The sequence below is a fragment of the Scomber scombrus genome, chromosome 24 (assembly GCF_963691925.1).
Source record: "Scomber scombrus chromosome 24, fScoSco1.1, whole genome shotgun sequence".
Taxonomy (NCBI): domain Eukaryota; kingdom Metazoa; phylum Chordata; class Actinopteri; order Scombriformes; family Scombridae; genus Scomber; species Scomber scombrus.
This window is the reverse complement of record NC_084993.1, coordinates 5,377,087-5,399,863: the sequence shown is the minus strand read 5'-3', so window position 1 is coordinate 5,399,863 and position 22,777 is coordinate 5,377,087. Positions and strand designations below refer to the sequence as shown.

The following is a 22,777-nucleotide window of genomic DNA, read 5'->3' as shown; positions in this document are numbered from 1 at the left end:
CAACCACAGCGATGTCCACAAAATCGATCTCGCCACGGGCCTCTACGCTGGCCTCACAGCGGTACAACGCCCTCGTCAGCCTTGGTCCACCTGATGGATCTTAGGTTGTTGTTTGCCAGCACCTGGAACCTGCCTTCACAGCATGGGCGGAGATGAGGACAGAGAAAGAGGAAAAAGAGAGAGAGAGAGAGAGAGAGAGAGAGAGAGAGAGAGATGGAGAGAGAGGAGAGAGAGAGAGAGAGAGAGAGAAGACAGCGAGAGACAGCGAGAAAGAGCGTGAAGAGGAAACGACAAAAGAACAACAGTGTATGATAGAGAGAGAAGTGAGATAAAGAAAGTTAGGAAAAACAGCAAGACAAAATTGCCATCTCCACTCCTCTGTAGTTAGACTGCCAATCCTCACTTCTCAGCACATTTACCTGATAAAGTCCACACAGATAAACACTTCTGCAATTACAGTTCCAAATAGTCTCCACTCTCCCCATTGTGGCCAATCTAAGATTGGCCACGAGTGATGAGGCCTCTATCTCGTTCCTCTCAAGCAATGATATTTATAACCATGCATCGTAATTAGAGGGAAATGATAAAAAAAACCCTCTCTTCTCCATGTTTCATCATCACTGTGGCACTGAAGATTTGAATTTCAATTAAAAAATGTGACAGATTCAAGGGGTCCACTCTTTTTAATCAGTGTTCAGGGCATGCGTTTTGTCTGGAAGGAGGATGGGGAAGTGGTGTAGAGAGTTGTAAATCAGGAAAGAGGAGAAGAGGAAATAATGAAACCAAGTCTGCTGGTTCTTACAATTGCACCTGCCTTCTGTCAGGAAATAATATTACTGAAAGTGAATCTGTCCTCTGAGTGCCTCTCAGGCTCTATCTGTCTTTTCTGTGCAAATTAAGTAGACCTCCCTCCTGATATTTAACACCGCTAAAGAGACTGGAAATGGTGTGATTACAGGGGCAAGCTTTAAAAGTGATATACATCCGCTTTAGATCAAACGGGATAGAGGATGATTGATAATATAATTGTGAAATATTGTAACTTGAGTTAGCGGTAGCACATAAATACAACCATTTGCTGAAATAACCTTTTTTTTTTAAACATACAGGGTGCTGGTTTGCACTTTCTCTCACGGGAAAGAGCATCTTCGAATGTCACCATCATACTGCTCTATAATCCATCCTCTTAGTCGCTTGTTAACATGGTTGCTGTCCAAGTTATACGCCTCCTCCAGGGCTGATGGGGGTTTCTATTCATGGAATTTGATATCCTTGTCTTATTGTGAATTCACACAAAGGAAGGAAATAGCATTTCCTAGAGAACAGTATTTTTGGCACATTAGTGGATCTTTTCAATGAGAGAGGATTGGGCACATTGAGACTCAAGAGCATTTTTTCCCCCTCTCCCAATAATCAAGTGTTTTTTGGCAGGTTTACACTCAAAATGTAATCCTCTACAGATTATTGCTTACTTGCAATTTTCATTACCACCATAATCTACTGGAATAATCAACATTGGTTACGCAGCAGTGTTGGGTAAGTTACTTCTTCAATAGTTAATACTTGCCTTACTATTAATATTGCAAAAGTTACTCTTTTCATGAAAGCAACTAATTAGCGCAACCACAATCCAATTAGCAAAGAAATACCAAAAAAGTATGAAATATTACTTCACAATTTCAAAAAACTGAAAGCTAAGGATGTTCTTTTTTCTTACTTTGATTGTTGCTTTTGGGGGGATCATTAAGCATCATAGAGTGATAATTGCCCTACATAGTAACTAATTATACAATTATAGGAATTCCTACAATTAATTAGGACAGTTACAGAAATGAAAATGTGAAAAAATATATAAAATATTCACCAAGTAGATTATATTACTGAAATTTCAGATGCATTTTTACTAATAATTAAGTTTTAAGTCTTGAATGTGTTCGTATATCTGTTGATTTTCTAACTAACTTCTACCAGATAAGGTCTCACCCTGTTCACCTCCCATAAAATGGAAAAAATATTAATAATTACTTTAATATGAACAATACAATGGGAAAAATACTTAAACTAACTTCATTTTAAAATCTAGTCATCGAAACTTACTGTGATGCTCCTCGGTGATCTCTCGGTCCTGATAGTACCACACCACCGCAGGTACCGGTGAACTAATGACATCACACACCACCTCCGCTGTCTCACCGTGGCGGAACTCCTGTGGTGACTGCACATCCCGAAATGTCAGCCTCTCTGTTAGAACAAGCAAGAGATTGAAAACATTTTTTTAGGGGGGTCCTGTGAGCATTCAGAGTAGACAATTTATTGCAGGTCTTAACATCAAAAGGAAAATTAAGAAAAAAAAACTGCTGTGCTTTTAGTTTTGAGACCGCATTTAGAGCTACGGTAGAAAAGTTACTTTAAAATAAATTCCCTTGCAATTTTCTATCTGGGTTGCATCCCTTAAGGTGAGTGTTTATGTTATTAAGGTTGTTTGATGGTTACAGTGTTGACACAGTGGTGCTTTGAGTTAAACTCTATCATTAGATTGCTGAGATGCTTGCTGTGATGATGCTAAAATGCTGATGTTCAGCAGGTAATATTTACCAGATTCAGCACCTCAGTTTAGCCTGTTAGCATGCTGACATTTGGTAACAAGGAACTTTACACAAAGTACAGCTGAGGCTGATGGGAATGTCATTCTAGTATTGAACAAAATGAATGGCTCTCGATTTAAAGTCACAGCATTTCCAAAGTGGGGACCTTTCAATGTCTGTAGCAAGTTTCATGGCAATCCATCAAATAATGGTCAAAATATTTCACTCGAAACTGAGAATGTCAACTTCAGAGTGGTTATGGATGAAAAGACAGTAGAATTCACCATGTTGAGACCATGAATGACTGTACACAATTTCAAGGTAATCAATGTAATAATTCTGCCATTTTACTGAATGAGCAACACGTTTGACCTGCTGTAAGCACTGAAGGGAAAGTGAAGGGATCACCAAAGTCATTGGGATACACGGTCTGGATACCATGGACGTCCTTAAAAAATGTGATGGCAATCCATCCAACTGTCAGTGGTCCAAAGTGGTGCACTGACAGATTTTGGAAAGATTCATATGAAAAACAACGTGTGCATTAGAAATGGATGGATGGCTTTCACTCACATAATCACATGAAACAAAAGTTAATCCCGCTTTGACTGTTTTCTGGGACACAGATAAGGCTATTCGGATGAAGCAGCACAGGAAACAGAAGGGTGGCTGTTTTTACTTGCTGCCAATCACAACCGTGACAAAAAAGCAAAAAAAAATCCTTCAGCCTTTCTGTTTGCAGAATTAGACAAGAACACAGACAGCCTTTGATTCACTCTATCTTGGTTTCAGGAACACTTCAATAATAGATCCCACTGTGTGCCGATTTGAAGCTGTGTCCTCCCTCTTGACAAACATTTGGTGTTTTGACAAATTGCTTTCATGAGGACATTGTTCTTGGACCAGCACTTCTCCTTCTCTTCAAACAGCACGTGATTTGTCTCCAGAACCCTGCTCTCTTTTGGATAGCTGGCTTTAATGTGCGCCGTGACTGGCACCTCTCGCACTACAACCACCTGCTATCATCTGCGTGCTGTATTGTGAAGGTGTGAATAAATCAACGACACCTCCCCTATCAGTCCCTTCCGTTAGTGAGGTTTCTGAATTAGCATTTTTTGCTGTGTGATTTATGCCAGGCTGCTCCCAAAAATGAGCTTTCTCTCCCTGAGTGCACCCTCCCGCCTGCGAGCGTGTCTGGCATCTCAGTGTCTTCATTAACTTCAAGGATGCCTTTGCGCGTTTTTGTCATTCATTGGGTTGCTATCTTATCAGCTTCTCACTCGTGCTCTTTTTTATTTCTAGAATCTCTTTCATTCACTTCGTCTCTCTTAGGTTCGAACACCTCTGCTGTCACTTGCTCCTTCTGTTTGTATCCATTTTCTGTCTCTTATGTAGTCACACTGCTCTACAAGAGAATCAGTAAGGGAAACATTCTCTCCCCAGTAACACTCTACTGCACACTTGACACTAGCGGACTGAAAATATACTGAGTACTCCAGAGTTTCTCTTACACCATTTTCCTACACCTCACTGCAGGGATAACTGCCTGGTACAACGACAAGCAAATTTCCTTGGACCTCTCTCAAATGGGACGCATATTTGATCCTATCTTTACTGGCCAATTTTGCCGGTTTTGGAAAATGGGCTCATGCAGCATTATTGCTTTGTCCACTAATAAACTGAGAGGAAATAAAACAGATGGCTTGACTTTATACTGGCATACTTTGTTTTTATGAATTTCCTCCCACCTTGTACACCTACTAAAGCGTCAACCTACAGCAGTAAATTCAAAGTGATTTTCAGCTTTTGCCGTCAATGAACTGAAGTTTTCATTCAGGGTAAAACACAAGTTTTCTTTAGCGGCTCTGTGACACTACACTTAGGAGCGGGGGTTAGATCTAAATGCTAATGTCAGCTTGTTAACATGCACACAATGAAAGTGTTAACAGGATAAGCAGGTACAATGCTCACCATCTAATTCAGTGTGTAGCAGCTGAGGCTGTTTTGCAGGAACTGAGGTATAGAGCAAAGTGAGAATATGCCCTGAGGATTGTGCAAGATGAAACCTTAAGTGGACACAAATGTTATCACAATTCATCCTGAGGAAAACATGAATGTCTATATGAAACTGCATGACAGACCACACAATAGTTTTAGAGATATTACACTCAAAACCACAAATGTGCATCATGGTGGTGCTACAGCAAATGTCATAGGATCAGCACATTCTTGAGGATTCATCCTTTAAGAATCATGGATAACCTTCCCAATAATTGGTGAGACATATCTCTAAAAAGAAATTCCATGGTGGTGCTAGAGATAAAGTCAGGAGATCTCCAAAGTCAATGGTTTTCCTCCTCATAAAGTTTATAAAGATGTATGTGCAAAATGTAATGCCAATCCATCCAATAGATGTGCAGGAATTTCCATCTGAGTCAAAGTGCTGCACCGAACCTTCTAGCCATGGCTAAAACACCAGGAAAGTGAGCTAACAGCTTTTCTGCTTGTTTGAAGTTCACTGAAGTCCAGGCAGCTGTTTTGGATTCAAAACTGATCCACCCCTCAATGCAGCATGATTATAACAGGCCATCATGGAGATGTCAGACACTACTGAGAGCATGTCAACACTTTATCTCCCACAGGTCATGAATTTCATGTAGAACATGATGTAGCACACAGGCCAGCGCAATGCCTGAGGAGTCCACGCCTGCTCCGACTGCACGCTGACAGACTGCTGGCTGCAGCTTCAGGCAGGTTTTCATGCGCATGCTGTTCATGTAATCCACACTGAGGGCCAGAGTGAGTGACGCCCAGTTGCCATGGAAACAATGGTTTTAGGGAGCTGGTTATGTGGTGAATGAGGCGAGGGCTGAGTGGAGGCAGGTGTGATTGAGGCTGTGATGTCTCCCCTAATGGTTCACTGGGAAAGGATGAAAAAGACAGCCACACAGCAGGTGATGATATATGTGCAGTTAATTGTATGTGTGTGTGTGTGTCTCTTGGAATCAACTCCCTGTACCTTGACGTTTTCTCCAATTAAACTTGGGGAAGACTCCTGATCAAAGCTTGGTGTATGTGGGTATTTGGGTTATTCACATGTCACCTGGTTCTTATGTAATGTGTGTGAGTGTGTGTGTGTGTGTGTGTGTGCGCGCGTGTGCCATTGCTTGCATATCATAATGCTAATCCATTTCGTGACACTGTGCTACCTGTGAACAGAGGGTGTTATAAGGATTAGGAAAGGTGCCTTTTCCAAGACTGGGCCACAGCGGCACTATCAGAAATAGACTAATCCGGGTTGTAGGCGTAAGTAAATAAATCGCCATTACTGGGTGGCATGTCACTTGTAAATCCATGCGATAAGAGTGTAATGTATGTAAAGGATTTTGCTTTAAAATGTCATCAAAATGGCAGTAAAATAAAGGTTATAATCTTCAGAAAGCCAAATTTTTTCATTGACATTTTTATATCCTTTCAACAACAAATCGCCAAAAACACACTTACTGACTTCAACTTTGAAACAAACAAACACAGAAAGATGCATTTATGTTATTTTTTTCCGAAGCCTGTGTCATCACAAGTTTAAAAATACTTCTTTAAGACTCAATTACTTCTACATTTACATCTGCAATGGCGGCAGAGCGCACCAACATAAAACAGCTGTGGGAGAAGTCTACACTGATCACTCAGAAAGTTAACAGAAAGTTTCATATTTTCTTTATTCAGTTCAGTAAGCTGCTAAATTATAGCATCATGAATTGTAAATTCCACACCGCCAGGAGTAAAATTATGACAGGTGAATATTAAACTTGTGTTGGCTTAAAATTAGTCAAATTTGAATTTATTGAGTCTAAAACTACCACAGTCAGCCAATAAAATACCCATGATGTGTTACTTTCTTAAACTGTAGGATATAACTCCCCCAAGGTGGCTATTACTTCCAAAAATAGTCCCTGAAAATTCACAGAGAGCTTAAGTGTCCCTGATAGAAGCTACAACCCTGTTCCTACGTGCTTTTTTTCTATTTTTGTCTAGAGCAAATCACAGGAACAAGCTAGTGGGGGTTAAGTTGGATGTCTTCCTCAAGGACATTTTTACAGGAGAAATGGCGTTTAATTCACTGCTTGTCGTGAGGATGGAACCGATGATGGGATGGTATCTCTGACCACCGAGATCACCCCCTCTCCTCCACCACCGCCGCTGCCTTGTAAGATTAAGTTTTTCCCAGGAAATAGTGATGGGTCAGCAAGGCATGTTAGCCTCAGTGCCACATCCCTCATTATGCCTGGCAGGATCCCGGTCCCATGGCATTACTAGCTGTCATTATACTTTAATCACAAGAATGAGTGTAACACATACACTTGCGCTGGCTCACACACAAAGTCAAAGGTACACATGAACCTAAAATGCACTTGCACAGACAGAGCTAATATTTCTAACAGCTTGTGGCAGGGAATATGAACAGACTGTCTGTCTGTGTGATCCAACACTAATGAGGGATATTTATGCACTTCATGTCTTCATGTCTAAATCTCTTCAGGAGGCAAAACACAGAGGCTCTGCATGTAAATGTAGTATTGTGTGCATGGTATCTGTCAAGCTTACGGTAGATCTCTAGCACGACGGAGGCTTCTTCGGTGTGACCGCTGGCATCAGTGGCCTGGCAGCGGTAGATACCGGCATCCTCGATGATGGCGTTGTAAATGATGAGCCGGGATCGGGACGTCTCTGTGTGGAGCGCCATCCGCTTGGAGGGGGCGATGCGTTCGCCCTGAGGGTTGTACCACTCCAGCCTCACCGGCTCACCGATAGCTACGAGGAAGGTCAGAGAGAAAAAGAAAGAGGGAAAGCTGACTGATGTTCACCAGGCAAGTCAAAATCATGTTGTACTACAGTTATTTTTCACATTTACATTCCTTGCTTTCATTCATACACCCACTCACACCTGGGATCTATCCAGAAAGGTATCAGTACTGTTGAGTACGTTTAAATGCCTGAGGACATGCATCTCCTGCGCAACAGACTGCCACATTTTGTGTGTGTACTTCCAGCAGCTTTATGTATATATACCAAATTAGTCCATTGAACCAGCAACCTTGCAGTCCAAAGATTATTTTTTATAAAAACTGCATTTCCCAAGAGTGATATTCACTTGTTACTTTTAAGCATACAGTAATATATCAGCCAGTCTGAAAGATGTTCATCTAGCAGCAGGTGTAGAAAAGCACAATATGGTTTGATATCAACTTTTGGTGTGAATAGAAGTAAGAAGTCAACTTCAACTAAATGTTTTAATCTAGCTTTCTTTAGCTAGTTACATTTTGCTTTTTCTACTTGATCAAAGTTGATAGGCATCAAAAACTGAGAGATTCAGTCAGGCTCATATTAAAGAAAATCTTTAGGCAGAATAACTTTGAGTCCAATTTAGACAGTCAATCATTTCCAGAATCTGAAGTTTGAGGCACCTTTTGTATAAATACAGTGCTTAAAATCAGCACAGGGGAAAAAATGCACAGACATTTCAGCTATGCCTGACTGAATAAAAGGATTTTATTGATTTGGGTCTGCAAACCATTTTTGGACACATACAGCGCTGCCAGTGAATACATTTTCTATTTTCCTGATATATTTTTAACATGTCAGTACTGTCAGTACATAGCATTGTTACTTGCTTCGGTCTGCTGAGCAGCTGAGGACCATCCAGCATCGTCGTTGGAAATTGTCAAGGGAACAGAAATTATATGATTATGTCATAATCTTGGATTTACATAGCTAATAAGCGTGTAAAGGAATAGGGACATATGTAGCCTGTAAATTCCACTCCCATTTCCAAGTATAGAAACCCACAGAAACAAATGGTAGGCCTGATCAAAAGCTAAGACGTACCCTGATTAAAACGGTATCCATATGTAGCCTGTGAAACATAAACTCATCTGGCTACTGGTGATGATAGCACCATCTGCAAGCAGCAGGTGCCCTTTGCCTGTAAATCCTGCTGATAAAGGTGTCAGTGTAGAGGGCCATTACTTGGCCTATCAATCAGCCAAAGCCTCGAACACTAGAGGAGATGGACAGAGATTTGTCCAGTCCCTTAGAGACACATTACTGGATTTAATTAAGGAAACAAAAGAAACAGGAGTATCAAATTGAAGCAACACAAGTTTGTGACCCAAGTGTTTAGGAAAATGTTAAACCCAGAGCGAACGAGCAGTAAGCAGGCAGTTTTGATGCTCTCTCTTCCTTCAGCATCTATCAGCAAGATGCCCTTAAGCAAAGCTTTTAACCTCCAGCCGCTCGGCAGTCAGCAGCACACGGTTGTTTCAGTTCATCTCAACATCTCCAATGTGTAATAGACACAGTAGACACTTTTACTCGTCAAAGCCGGGAAAGCAAAAAAGAAATTAATAGCATTAATGGTGGCCAAGTTACATATAAGTGAGCCAGTTCCATAGCTAATTATTATTGACACCTGTGCTTTTCCTGCTTTGACAAGACAAGATGTCTACTGTGAAATGATCCATCGTTAAGAGACGGCATGGTGTTGGCCGGGCACGATTTAGCTGACAAACAGCATGTGTGTCCAGAATGTACAGTCGTAATGCAAAATTTATGTTAATAGCGTCTAACATCAATATAATGATTTCTCAGTTTGATAGTGCACTGGCATATAAAGACAAATGATTACAAATTAGCTGATTCGTCTCCGGTCTCACTTTGCATCATAGAAAGACATGCAGACTCCAACTCACTACCCAGCATGCTAACGCTGATCATCATCACATTGTTTCCGGCAGCCATCAGCCTCACATTCTTGGCATGAGTTTGTGCTGCTCGTTAGTTTCGAGGCCAACAAATCTGATGAGGCAATCAAGCACAAGCATTGCTGAAATCATATTACAGTACAAGCGACCCCCCTCCTCCCCTATGCCCTCTCCCCTCTCTGCTTTCCTTCACTCATGGCTTCCCTCTGGAGCCTTGTGGTTCATGTGGGTACTTGCGGGGAGCAGATAAGCGTCTAGCATCGCTACAGGCGTCTTTTTATACCTGTTAGCATTACAACGTTATCACCTCTTACCATTTTACAGTCTGTTGACAACAGAGACAGCTATGTTAAAGTTGATGCAGCTAGCATGGTGACAGGCCATTTGCTTCACAGATGATCTGAGAAGACAGGAGTGGAACCATGCTGCTCTGTTTTTCACGCTTAGCCTTGCTTCCGTTTGTGTCTATACAACTGTAGCAGATGTAAATTTATGTCAGACCATTGTAAAAATCTGCTTAAGCTCTGGCATTATTGATTCTTCACAGTGAATGGCTCCTCTAAAGGTAGAGTTAGATCAGTTTTCTAGCTGCAGCTTCTGCTAACCATGTTAAGCATACATGGAGATAAAACCTTAAACAAGAACAGGACACGCTTCAAAGCTTTGTATCTGGAAGGTGTCTCACACCAAGTTTATGATCCTACTAAGCAATGAGGGAGCAATATGAAGCAACTGAAATATTGAAACAATCTCAGCCTCCTGCACAAGGCAGATTATTGACTAGACGTCCCCCTTGGCGCCAAAATTAGCTGAGTGCAAGCCGAAACATTCCCCACAGGTCCCCACAGTAGCTGGCACTGGAGCCATAGTAGTAATTGATTTAGGTCTCCAGGGGAGAAGATAGCAGGGGAGAAACAAGAGCTGAGCAGAAAAAGAAGGAGGAGAGCATCTCACTGGTCAGCATGATGTCAAAATTACAAGTCATATCTTTTTGTCTCTGTCTTCTCTGTAATGTCTTGCCAATGTGTAAACCACTGGGACAAGTTATGTCATAATGCCAGCCATACTCTCGTTAGACATCTGACGAAACCCTCATTATGACTCTTGGATCCTGTTTCGCTATTGAGGCTGCATCTGAAGCCGTCTCTGTTTTGTTTCAGTAGCCAACAGTTGTTCTGGCTCTGTGCCGCTGGGGAGGTTAAACACACACCTAAACACTTGATTATCTACCTCCATGTTTGTCACGAGCCATGAGCCCAGGTTCACTTGATCTGACTGGAAACCCATCAGATAAAGCTTTAGGTGTGATATTGCGTGTGTTTCCCAACATTAGCTCAAATTGGCCGTTTTAAAACTGAATGTAAACATGAATGCATGAAGAATTTTACATGTAACACAGCCAAGGTGAAAAGCTTTTTTTTTTTTTAATGTGTCAACCTAGCTGCTTCTATTAGTTTGTAAGGCGGTGCAGAAGGAACATACAGTAAGATTTATCTATACAAGCAAAACCAGCCTATTAATTGCACTCATGTAATAACAGCTAAATAGTATAACAGTGTAACATACACTGCAGATTTGTACAATGCCAATTTTCTTACTAGATGTACACATATATGGACACATATATTGTTGCAGAAACTGCCCGTATATCTCATTGAATGCATTCATCATAGAAACATCCATGACCTTTCCCCTCGGCTATGACGGAAACAAAGAACAAATGTGCCCAAGGTGCAAGGTGACACAAGCACAAATGCAGCTTTTCTCTCCTTCTAGCAGACAGTCAACCATTTTCTAAAGATAATCTCTCCAGCCATCCCCTCCCTCCGGCTTTGCAGCTCAGTTAACCTGTTATTTCTCTCTGCCTCTCAACTGCTGTTTTCCCTTTTCTATTCCTTATTATTGTTATTCTTGTGCTGTAGCGAGAGGTGATGAATAAAAGTTAATTCAGCTGAAGGAACGCCGCTCACATTTTTCTCTAAAAGCAAGAATGTATGAATAGACGGCACATCTCTCACTATGAGAATTAAACATAAAAAGCTGTTTTGAAAAATGAATACTTGGAACATTTAGAGGTTATTTGACTGGCGTGTATTATTTTATAAGCATACATACATACATAACTTAGAAAATGTTCAGTGTTAATGTGAAATGTAGTTTACAGCAGAAATGTATTTATGTTTCAGTGGAGTATGGCAAAAAGTGCCCAACCACACTGAATCCACTGGTTTCTGTGTGCAGTATTCATCAGTGAGTTTGCCCAGTTGTCATGGAATTAATGAATTAATCAAAATGTATTAATGTGCTGTGCATATACTTGTATACCCAGCCTCAATGGTCTTAGCAGACACCATAAATTCAAACAAGCCAGGAAAAGAGTACAGTGTTTACATTGTGAATATTAGAAACAGAAAATAAAGACACAACAAAAGCATATTTCCTTCGGATCCACCTTCAGATCGTCTGACTATCAGTGAGTAGGGCAGAACTCCTAAATCACTGATAGAAGCTTACTATATGTATTACTGAAAAATCAAACTAAATGCTTAATAGGCAATCTATCTTACCTTGTTTTCCAGGCTTTTGAGATAAGGTTAGCCTACTTAAACACATCACAATTGTGGAGCCATTCCAGTTTTTGCTCATTTGAACACCAGGATATTGCAGGGCTTTGTCGAGCAATTTCATGATACAGTAACTCCCTTAAGTCATCATAATTTGTACAGTACAACAGAAAATGGGGCTCATTTTCCACTTCACCCAAATCATCCAGCTCACAGCCTGTTTTCCTCCAGAATATGTTTGAATCTACCAACCTCAATGGCCAGAGGAAGAATACCAGCTCTCAAGATCATGGATATGATTTATCTTCTAGATGAACAATATGCAACATATAATTTAAGGTTGAAATTCCGTTTGATATGCCCACGTGTCCTTTATTTTGGCTTTGAAGAAACACTTTCAAACCATTTTTCTTCCAATTTCAGTGGAAGCTTATTTTTGACGGGGGTTAACATTATAGCACACATTACTAGAAATACAGCGTATCCACCTCCTCAAAAGCTCCTTTGCCCATGGAGAACTGTGTGATTTGTTCCACATAAACACTTTCTTATTTATTCTGTCCTCTGCCATTTTGATTAGATGGTTCCACAGGCTGATCATTTCACATTTTCGTTGTACGGACCCTGCAACCCAGCCCATGTCTCCTTGAATTGCTGGAATTGTAGCAAATCTATGAACCCCCAGAAAACGTTGTATAGCTCTATTCAGTATAATGTTTACAGTTTTAGATTATTTATACACCCACACCCCTGCAGTATGGGGGAGATACATGCAGAGTAAAGTTTGGCCTATGTAGAATAGCCAAGATCATTACATATTTTCAGTTTGTAATTAATTAATCCCAAAGCTCTTCCAGCATAGTCAACAAGGGACCCAATTACCTCAAAAGTCATAAATTCATCAAGAAAGAACCCAAGTATTTAAATGCACACACATATTATAAAACCACTGAGCCAAAACTGATTATTTGTGTTCCCTTTTCATATCTTTCTTTCTGATATGCATTATTTGTGTTTTGCTCTGATTGCCTCACTTATAACACCACAAACTAAACCACATTCAACATATTCTGTTGGTTAGAATCAGGCTCAGCCAGTAAAATTATATAATCCGTGTATAATAACATACTCAATTTATAATCATCCAACCTGTCATTCCTTAATCTGTGGAGGTTATGAAAAAAAGAGTTGGATAAAGTGTATACCACCTTGTGTTACTCCAAAAGGTGGATCAAACTTGGGCAACTATACAAGGTCTGGATTGCTACCATTCACCCCACTTCCATAAATTGAAAATAAAAAAAACATGTGAAAGTGGGTTTGCCTTTTGGGACTCTAGTCTAATAATAGTTATTACTGGATCTATATGATTAATACAGGCTCATTTCTTTCTAAATCTATTTTGCTCACCAACAAGATGCTGTACCGTTTCTAAATGCTGTGTAAGCCTATTGTTCAGTGTATTAGCATACCATTTGTCATTTTATTGCCACTATAATTGAGGGTTATTCTTTGGAACAGACCTTAATAATAGACTAATACTGAACTGATGAGATTATACCATGTTCAAAGCATGTCTTGACAAGATAAAAGAGAACCTCTATGAGATGTGATGATTTTAAAGCTTCATTTGGGATACCTTCTAGCAGAGGTGTACAGAGTTCATTCTTGAGCTTGAAAACAGCAGCTGAAATAATCTCACCTTAAGGCATTGTGGACAAGCAGTCTTTTAAGTCCTACGATAACAATATTTTTTTCATTTCCATTCAATTTAAAAGCCCCTGGCGACATTGAAATGTATATATTACTTTAATTGTACTATCAAGTACACTAAAGTTTAAAGAGAGTTTAACAAAATTGGGTTACATCCTGTCATGAATCAGGAAAAATGTGCACTTAATTTTGAAATAGTCAGAGCACATAGGAAAAATTTGCTTCTTAAAGGTCCTGAAAACCTTTTTTCTGAATCTCCTTTTTATTATGAGAAATGAAGCTGAATATGGGCATACAATGTTCTGTGTGTGGGGGGGCTGTGTGGGAGAAAAAGTGATACCACATACTTCTGAGCACCAGTTAAATCAATGTCAATCGAATCTGACTAAACCCCAACCACACAGTGCTTATGAAGGAGATAATGTTTGACTGTTAAACTCAATGATATTGAAACATTTTCCAGATGTTAACTTTGACTGTTGCATATTACATCATGAATATTTAAGGTTATAGATAAATACTTTAAGATTTAAAAAAACAGGGGGTTTTGGAAAGACAAAAAAGGAAGTGGAACTGGATTTCTTTCCTCCAAGCTAACAGGACGACCTACATTGGACCTAATATTGACCTAAAAAATGTGTTAAAACAATTGAATACATAAAAGGTGTGTTGTCTTGGAGAAAAAATAATGTGTTCTATCATTTTACCCTCCTTCCAATTATTCCAGACAAACTTCTGAAACAAGAAAGATCTGTATCGAACGAGTGAATTGATTTCACCCAGATTCCTTTCTTTCATGAGCAACACAATCACCTCTCTGTTCTGCTGCTCCTAATAAACAGCTCAAACCCATGAATGGACATACAAAACAATCGCCTTCTGTTCCTTTTCTGTGCACTAATCCATATTTATGTAGGCCTGATCTGTGCAATGGGAAAAGTCACTTTAAAAGACTGATTCTTCAAAGGAGCCATATTATGCTCATTTCCAGCACTATATCATCATTGTTGGGCTTAGAGTAGGTTTGCATGATTTGCAGTAAAAAAAACCTCATTTATTTATCACATCCTGAACCTTAATGCACCCTCAGTTCAGTCTCTGCCTCTGCCCTCCCTCCCAGCTTTCCAGAAGCCTGCCGAGGGGCAGCTCATATCAGTCATGTTAAGTGACCACCAATGCAAACCCAACATAATCTGCTTTCCGTCTTCATATTAAAAGCTTTTAAATGAATAAATAATGTGATGTGTTGATGAAGACCTGCAGACAACAAGCACACCTTCAACACCTTGACTTGAGTCATGGCTTGGCGTGATTATCCCCAAAAAGATGAAAAAATGCAACAATGTTTATGGAGCGGAGCAGTGAACTCTCAGGCTGTGTGTGGAGCAGATGACCATATAAATAAATCCAGCTCTGGCTGAAAGTAGAAAAAAACACTGAGCGTTAAGAGCAGTCTAAAGCCACTGCTTTTAACTCACAGTGATTACTTCTACATATCTTTACCTCCCTTTTTGTAACATTGTATAAATAACTGAAAACAAGGAAAAGCATATAGGCTTCCTTTAAGAATTTGTTTGCAGGCCTCTGACTCTTCTGCCCTGCTATTCCTATAGCCTACTCCAGTTTTGAGGACTGCATGTGAATATGGTAAAAATCAGGCCTATTGTGACTGCCCGTCGAGTAAAATGGTAACACAAACACTTCTTGGATGGTGGCTACTTATCTCACACTTCCAACACTCTGTTACGTTAAAGCTTTTTCCATTCTTCTCTGCTCTGTCATTTCAGCTTTTTCACATTGAAAGCGTTTACCTTTGCCTTTCAGTCTCTGCCCGTTTTTTTCCACCCACCTCTACTTTTCTATCTCCCATTATGTCCTCCTCAGCACATGTTAGACCTCCACGTCCCCCTGACGCTCCTCCCAGTGTGTATGCTCTCTTGGCTGTTAGCGCCACGCTGAGTGGGTTGGCAGGAGAGAAGAGGCAGCCAGCAGGAGGCGGGCCGGGCCTGCCAGTGTGTGTTGCCACCCTACTGAGACACTGGCACCGGCATCAGGTTCTCTGCTATGGCTGAGTGTTGATATACCATTCAGAGAGGACAATGAGGAGGAGGAGCGAGAGGGGTGGGGGGTGTCCCCTGTGAGGATCTAGTCACCGTTGGGTCAAAGAGTCAGTCACCATATGGATAGCATGGACCGTGTTGTACTGTCATACAATAAACAAACAGGCTTCACAAGAAGTGATGTAAGACCCCCCAGTGTATCTCTGACCTGCCTCCAAACACACATTCAGTAAATACACATAAAACACATACAGTAATTGTAGTAAGGGGGTGTTCCTACCTGTGCAGATGAAGAACTTGGATTCTCCAACACTTAACTCCACTTTGTTCAAGGATATGGACACCTGCAGGGCGGCTGTAATGGAGAAAGAAACAAAGAAAGAAACCACACAGAAAAAGAGGAAATTAATTAGTTATTATGGTCAGAAGAATGCAACACAAAAAGGATTTTCATCATTTGTTGACTAGATATAGTCATACAAATACAAAATAACAATCAAAAAGCACATTTACGTCTTTGTACAAAAATGCCTATATTATTGGAGGACACATTTTTACTGTATGTGACTATTTGCTGTAATTATGTGTAAAATTGTGAAAGGCTTTCATAAAAATATCCCTATATAAATAAGATAGCTCTTAGAAATAACACACAGTGCAGCTATTGCTAGTATAAGACATACAGTATTGTCGCTGCTGAATAGAGCAATCTATACCTATATATATGTAGTTTTTTATTCCAAACTTTAACTGCTTCAAAGTTACTGTTCAACACAACAACAGAGCTATTTCTCCATACAAAGCTCAGAGATAGATTGGTTGGATACCTTCTATTAGGCATATAGCTGTTTGTGACAAGCCTGTCAGTCAGTTTCACAATGAAAGGGATCCTTTCAGCTCCAGATAATGCTATTTCCAGCTCTCACTCTCCACAGTGCTACTGTATATGCACTGAACAACAGTGGGATGGAAATATAAGAAGCTAAGCAATAGCAGAGATTGGCAAATTATCCAATAGTGATGGTATTTTCCTTTGGTGACAAATTGTCATGCAAGGCTCTTTACATCCTAAATAATAAAAATGAGAGCCTACCAGCTTCTAGTATAGAAAAAAAGCTGACTGGGATTGTCTGTGCTTGCCTATTGTAAACGCCACTATAACACTACACAATGGGGGCTCCGGTGGAGGCTTTGTAAGGATGAAGGGAAAGGTAGTGAGTGTGTGGTCTGATCTTGGCTGACATTAATTTGTCAAATGAGAGGAAGAAAGAAGAATGCAAGGGAGGAGTTGTAGCCAGGAAGACAATCAGACAGAGAAAAAGGAGTGTTTGAATGGCTAACACAGCGAGGCGGAGCTGCGGATGTGTCTGGGTGTCTAATGTGATGGATAATGATTGGCAACTCAGCAGGGAGAGGGTCATTTTTAGGCCAGAGCCTCTCGATGCAGGGGTAGTCTTGCCTCATATTTGATGAGCCTGTCATATCTGAGCTCCTCATTCTCAGCCCTTAGAGCAGCAAGTCCAGTTAGGATCAAACTCTAACCTCACACACACGCTCATATAAACTCTCATAAAAGGCTGAATAATACTCTAATAGATGTTAATTCTCTACAACACAGGAAACTTAACAGTGGAGCTCAGAACGCTTGTCAATAATTGAGGGAATGATGAAATGATTATCTTCATTTTCTCAGGGGGGAGATGGATGTAGTCAGCAGCAGCAGCAGCAGCAGCAGCAGCAGCAGCATCAGCAGCAGCAGTAGCAGCATCACACTAAAGCAGCTCTCCAGCACTTATCACTGGGAGCCATCTGCTATGAACCGAGGCCGCCTATAGATGGCAGTAGAGGGGCATTGCCACCTTCACCTGACGAGGCAACATGATGAGGTTTAGGAGCTGCTTTACTGATGCATTTGATCATTTCTGCTGTCCTGCTCGACTGTCATGGCGTCAGTAACAGAAACAGTATGCTAATGAAGGATACATTTATATCTTCAATCATCAAAACATACAGTGTATCTATTGTATGGCCTCATACATTTTATCAACTGGCAGACTCACTCAGTCTCTCTCAAGCAATGTATCAATTGATATAGTGCTATATGCTAATTTATACTTTTTATACTCAGTGTACAAGAAACCAATTTACATTCATATTGACTTGATATAAGATTTTATTGAAAGAGGTCAAATTAAACTGCAACATTGAAATGTTACTGCCAAAACTTCACAAAGGAAACAATTAAATACTTATTTATTATTCCTAAAAAAAGGTGCTACTGGAGTTGTTTCACCACCACAAAAACATGTGTTTAAATTATTTGCAGCAGCTCACAAACCCAAAAAATAAGCAATTTCTTTTACATGGATAGGATAGATACTCTTAAAACAACAGTCAGGTGCCCAAATGAAACAAGTTTGTTCACTGTAATCACTTCTCCTGTTCATACTGACCTTTAGAAGATCCTCTCCAAAATGCATTTACAGTGCAAGTGGTGGCGGACCAAATCCTCTTTTTGAGCAAAACATATCTAAAAGTTTATCTGAAGATAATATGAGGTTGCAGCAGTCTGAGTTAGTCAAATAAAGTGGATGTTTCCCACAGTTACAATCTTCTTAGTGAGAAATTCCCACTGTGTCGTGACAGAGTGTTTTCATGTTCAGCTGCAGCAGAAGGATTGTGGCGAAAAGAGGAAATTTGGCACTAGGAAGAGAAACTTTGAAAGATATTCCCTTGATTTGACTAATTTGGATGGCTGAGGCTTCATATTAACTTCAGATAAATCTTTAAACCCCCCATTACTTACACTGTAAGTGCATTATGAAGGAATCTCAACAACCAGTATGAACAGGAAGGATTATTAAAGCAAGAAAAAACATCTTTTACCGTTTTAGGACAGACTTGAAACATGTATCCTTCCTTCCTGAAGCTCATCCTTCAATGGTATAATTTTCTAGGATTAATGCATTAATCTTTAAAATCTATGGATAATTCCTATGTAATATAGAATTGGGACATGGCTGCTATGTGCTACACACAAACACACGCACATGCACGCACACACACCTCAAATGAATGCAAATACTATTCTAGGGTTGATTAATCATGTCTATTTAACCTGGTGCCCTTCCACACGGCCTGCCTCTGACTTAAGGCAGATTCCAATCAGCGCTTCAAGTAGTTTAAAGGTTTTCAATTATTAATTGATCCTGTCTGTTCATGCTGTATGTGTGATTGATCACGCATTGAGTTGCTCACAAAACCCGCCAGGCAAAAGAAATAAATAAATAAATTCTGGCCCGAGCTTTTCTGAGCTGCCAGAATCATCGGTGTGAATCATATAATTAAGTTCAACCTGGAAAATGTAACCCTTCTGTTGGCATTTTTAAGCTGAAACACACAACAGTCCCCACAGCAAACACACATTGACATTTTAATGAGAATGCTGACTAGATTTGAAATATGACACGGGAGAATTTGTTTATTCAACACTGTCTCGCCTTGTGGGGACAAAAGGAGACATGCTAATTATATCAATTTTCAGGAATGGAATGTTTTCGCCCGCGTTCACCTGCTTATTACAGAGCTTGGGTCAATATGTTATGAGCCTGGTAGCAATTATCAGCTCCAATTATTAGCTCCTCCGAGAAGTGTTGCAGACAAGCAAAATAAGACAACAAACACAACCATTGATTGCCATTTGTAATGTGTCTAAGATGCTCGATACCATACATAACGCATTGCTCGCCTCACGGCAAGGAGACATGATTTATTCCAGCATCAATTATGAAATATAAGGTCAAAGACACAAGTTGGTGAAGCGGGATTTTGTCCAGAAAAGTTGCTGGTTCCCACCCTCCCACTGGCTGAGGTTGCTGTTGAAAGGAAAGTTCTCTCATCTCCCTCATTTAAGCCCCAATTATTTCCGTAATTTCAAACCTCAGCTTTTTAAGTGCAAATCCAAGTCATCAGTTTAAGGCGAGAATATGTTTTGGAAGCATAAACAACACAATCATCCTGTGACAAATAAAAAGTTGTATTATATTTGTAACAGGATGACCCAACCCGACAAAACCCAACATTGTTTATCTCATTTTACTCGTGTTTTGCTGCTACAACCTTAATTCACCTTTATCCTCTGGGCTAATTGGCAGTGCTAGGAAAACCACTTTGAAACTGACACTCGTGAAACTACAAACTGGAAGAAGTTCAGCCACAGCAATGCTATGCTTTTATTAAAAGTAGTAACACACACTGCTAGCCACTCAGAAAAACAGTTTACTGAGGCTTTTTCATATGAAGAAACACTGTGGTGTTATCTATTACAACACAAGACTCAGATACTCATATGCTGCATCTTTTGTGACAAGTCTGCAACTATTAGCGACTCCCCAATGCACAAAAAAATCTGTTGGCATCCATGGCTGTCCAGTTCTGCAAACAACAGCATAAAGTTTGCAGTTTACTGATATCATGTCACATCCCCTTTTGGTACTGAAGGTTAAATTTTACCTCTTGCTGCCATCTGAAGCCACCTCAGGATGCTTTTATTTCTTAAAACTCACTAGTTCAAAATGTCCTGAAACAACGCCAAACCTTTACATTGCTCATATGGAGGTCAGATAAGGGCAGCAGCAGAATATAGGTGCTGACTGAGCGGGCCTGCAACAGTGTGCAAAACTCGCCAGCGGCTAAGTCAGTGTGACTAAATCTATAGTAGACGAAAATTGGCCTAAACGCACCATTGCATTTAGCAGCAGGCTAAACCCAATGTTTGATTGACAGAGTGGAGAGTGTCCAATCAGAGAGAAGGATGCAACTCTGTAATCCTGTACTATATAAAAAGTCCCATTAAAGCTATGACCAAATAAAATGCACGGCAGAGAGCATGCCTTTGTGTGTCTCTTTGAGTGTTTATGTGTTTTGGACATGTACAATGTATATTTATATTTCTGTGAGCATACGAGTGGGTGGCTGGGAGGATGTGTGTGTTTTTTCCTGTGTGTATGTGTGTAAATGTATTAAGCACACAGAGCAGATAGGCCCTGAGGCAAAACAATGCTCTGCTTTAATTGTCTGTGATTCTGTGGGGGAGTTGAAGGGTATTCTTCCCTTGAACCAGAGACAGAGAGTGAGAGAGACAAAGACAAGGGGTAAAGTAGTGGGTAGAGCAAGAGAAGAAGAAGGAAGGAGATACTAATACTAATTACAGTGTTTTGTATTCACCAATCCTGTGTGTCTTATGCATTTCTTCAAATGTGTTAGCAGAGGCAGAAAAAAGGATTTCCAGAAAGAAATTAGCTTCAAAAACACTGAACAGTCAGCATTCTTCAAAGCTTCAAAGACTATCAGGTGAGCAGTGGCACAAAGTACAGAGGGATGTCACTGAGTTTCTTTGTTAAAGGAAAATTAAAGTTTATTAAAAGTAGGTTTTTATTATAGCCATCACATCTGTTGGTCATGGTAGCACTGCACTCTCCAAATTCAAGTAAAGGCAATATTATTTATGCAGCCAAATATCACAATTTTGCCTCAAAGGACTTTACAATATGTGCAACATACACATCCTCTATTCATAGTCGCTCAGGTAAGTTAACAAGGAGAAAACACAGGAAGATCAATGAGGAACCCGTCTTCCAGGATGGACAGACATGCAACAAGTGTCATATATGCAGATTAGATAGAAATGTGAAGCCTGATAAATATTATTCCTCTGTCATCCACATACTCATAAACAAGTTCCTCTATAGACATGTCACCATGTGTCCCACATCTCAGCTACTACAATGTTGTAATTATTAACAGAAATGGTGACCGAAAACCATGAAATTAAGACCTGTAATGTAAGAAACCAGATTTCTTCTTTGGTTCAACTTTTTAATCTCACTCGATAAGTCATTCATTTACATGTATAATTATTGGCTAAAAACAGATGGGGACATATAGATAACTAGCTCCTGTACACAAACTGTACATCAGTCAACATTTCTATGTAAACCAGCAGTGGAGAAGGTGCTGTTTACACCAAAACTGCTGTTGAATACCCTACAATGATTCACCGTGCTGGAAAATAGTACATTGTATTCTGATGTAAAGCAGAAAGAGAAAAAGAGATGTGTGATGAGCCATTTCTAATGATGACCCGAGCATATGAGGCACTAAATCAGAAAAATCATATTTGTGGGGAGTGGGGAGTAAATTACGTTTCATAGCAACAGACAATATTTCAAAATCATATTCACATTCATCTCCTCCAGAGCAGGCAGAACGCTTTGAGGAGAAGGAGAGTGTAGCAGCTTGATATTACGGTGCTGGGATGTTTGATTTCAGATAGTATAGAGAGCTCTTGTGAATTAGTCGTAGCCCTTTTTGCTTATAGATTAATCTAAACTTCTTTTGCAATCTGTCAAATCATAACTACATGTTTGCCAATCTGGCTCCCTGTGTCCCGAGTACTATATATCTGTCTGGCTGCATAATACGCCTCCTTTCATGCTGGAGAGGAGAGGAGAAAGTGCTGGTTCTCAGCCAACCATATCCAATCTTACCGACATACAGTATCAGGCCACATGTACAGTCGCCGGCACAACCCACAGCTACCTATTATCTTCCCTCTCTCCCGCACACCTTCTCTGTATATCTCTGCTTTTTGCTCACCAACTGCTTTGCGATTCATGTCGTCTTTCTTAAGCCTCTTATGCCTCAAGCTGCGCTGGCCATGATGGACCCCTCTCTCTTTCTATTTACATCCCCAAGCCATAAACTGCAGTCATGTGCATACACACGTGTGAATGCAACATGCAAATTCACAGATGTCTAGTTTTACCCAGATGTGGCGTCTTTTTCTAATTAGTTAGGAAATACAACATGATCTTATCCAGCAGCCAGGTTCATAATAGGTCATACACTAATCATTGTTCAGCTGGAAAGATATGTTTTCAAATGACAACATCACTTATTGTAGAGCATTTGATTGGGTTAAAAGAGCTCAATTAATGCAGAATCATATTTTAATCTCAGGTGTTGGACTTTACAAGATGTACTGAAGACACATTTCGACTTACATCTAACAGGATATGACAAAGGTGATATCC

General features: G+C 40.1%; 1 protein-coding gene across 1 annotated transcript in view; it reads right to left on the bottom strand.

Moving 5' to 3' along the window:
* Nucleotides 1-22,777, bottom strand: part of LOC133976672 (neural cell adhesion molecule 2-like) — a 268,406-nt gene that overhangs the window by 70,209 nt on the left and 175,420 nt on the right. The window contains 5 exon segments of the mRNA XM_062414931.1: nt 5-64; nt 66-133; nt 2,098-2,241; nt 7,191-7,397; nt 15,964-16,038. Coding sequence (XP_062270915.1) covers nt 5-64; nt 66-133; nt 2,098-2,241; nt 7,191-7,397; nt 15,964-16,038 — 554 coding nt within the window.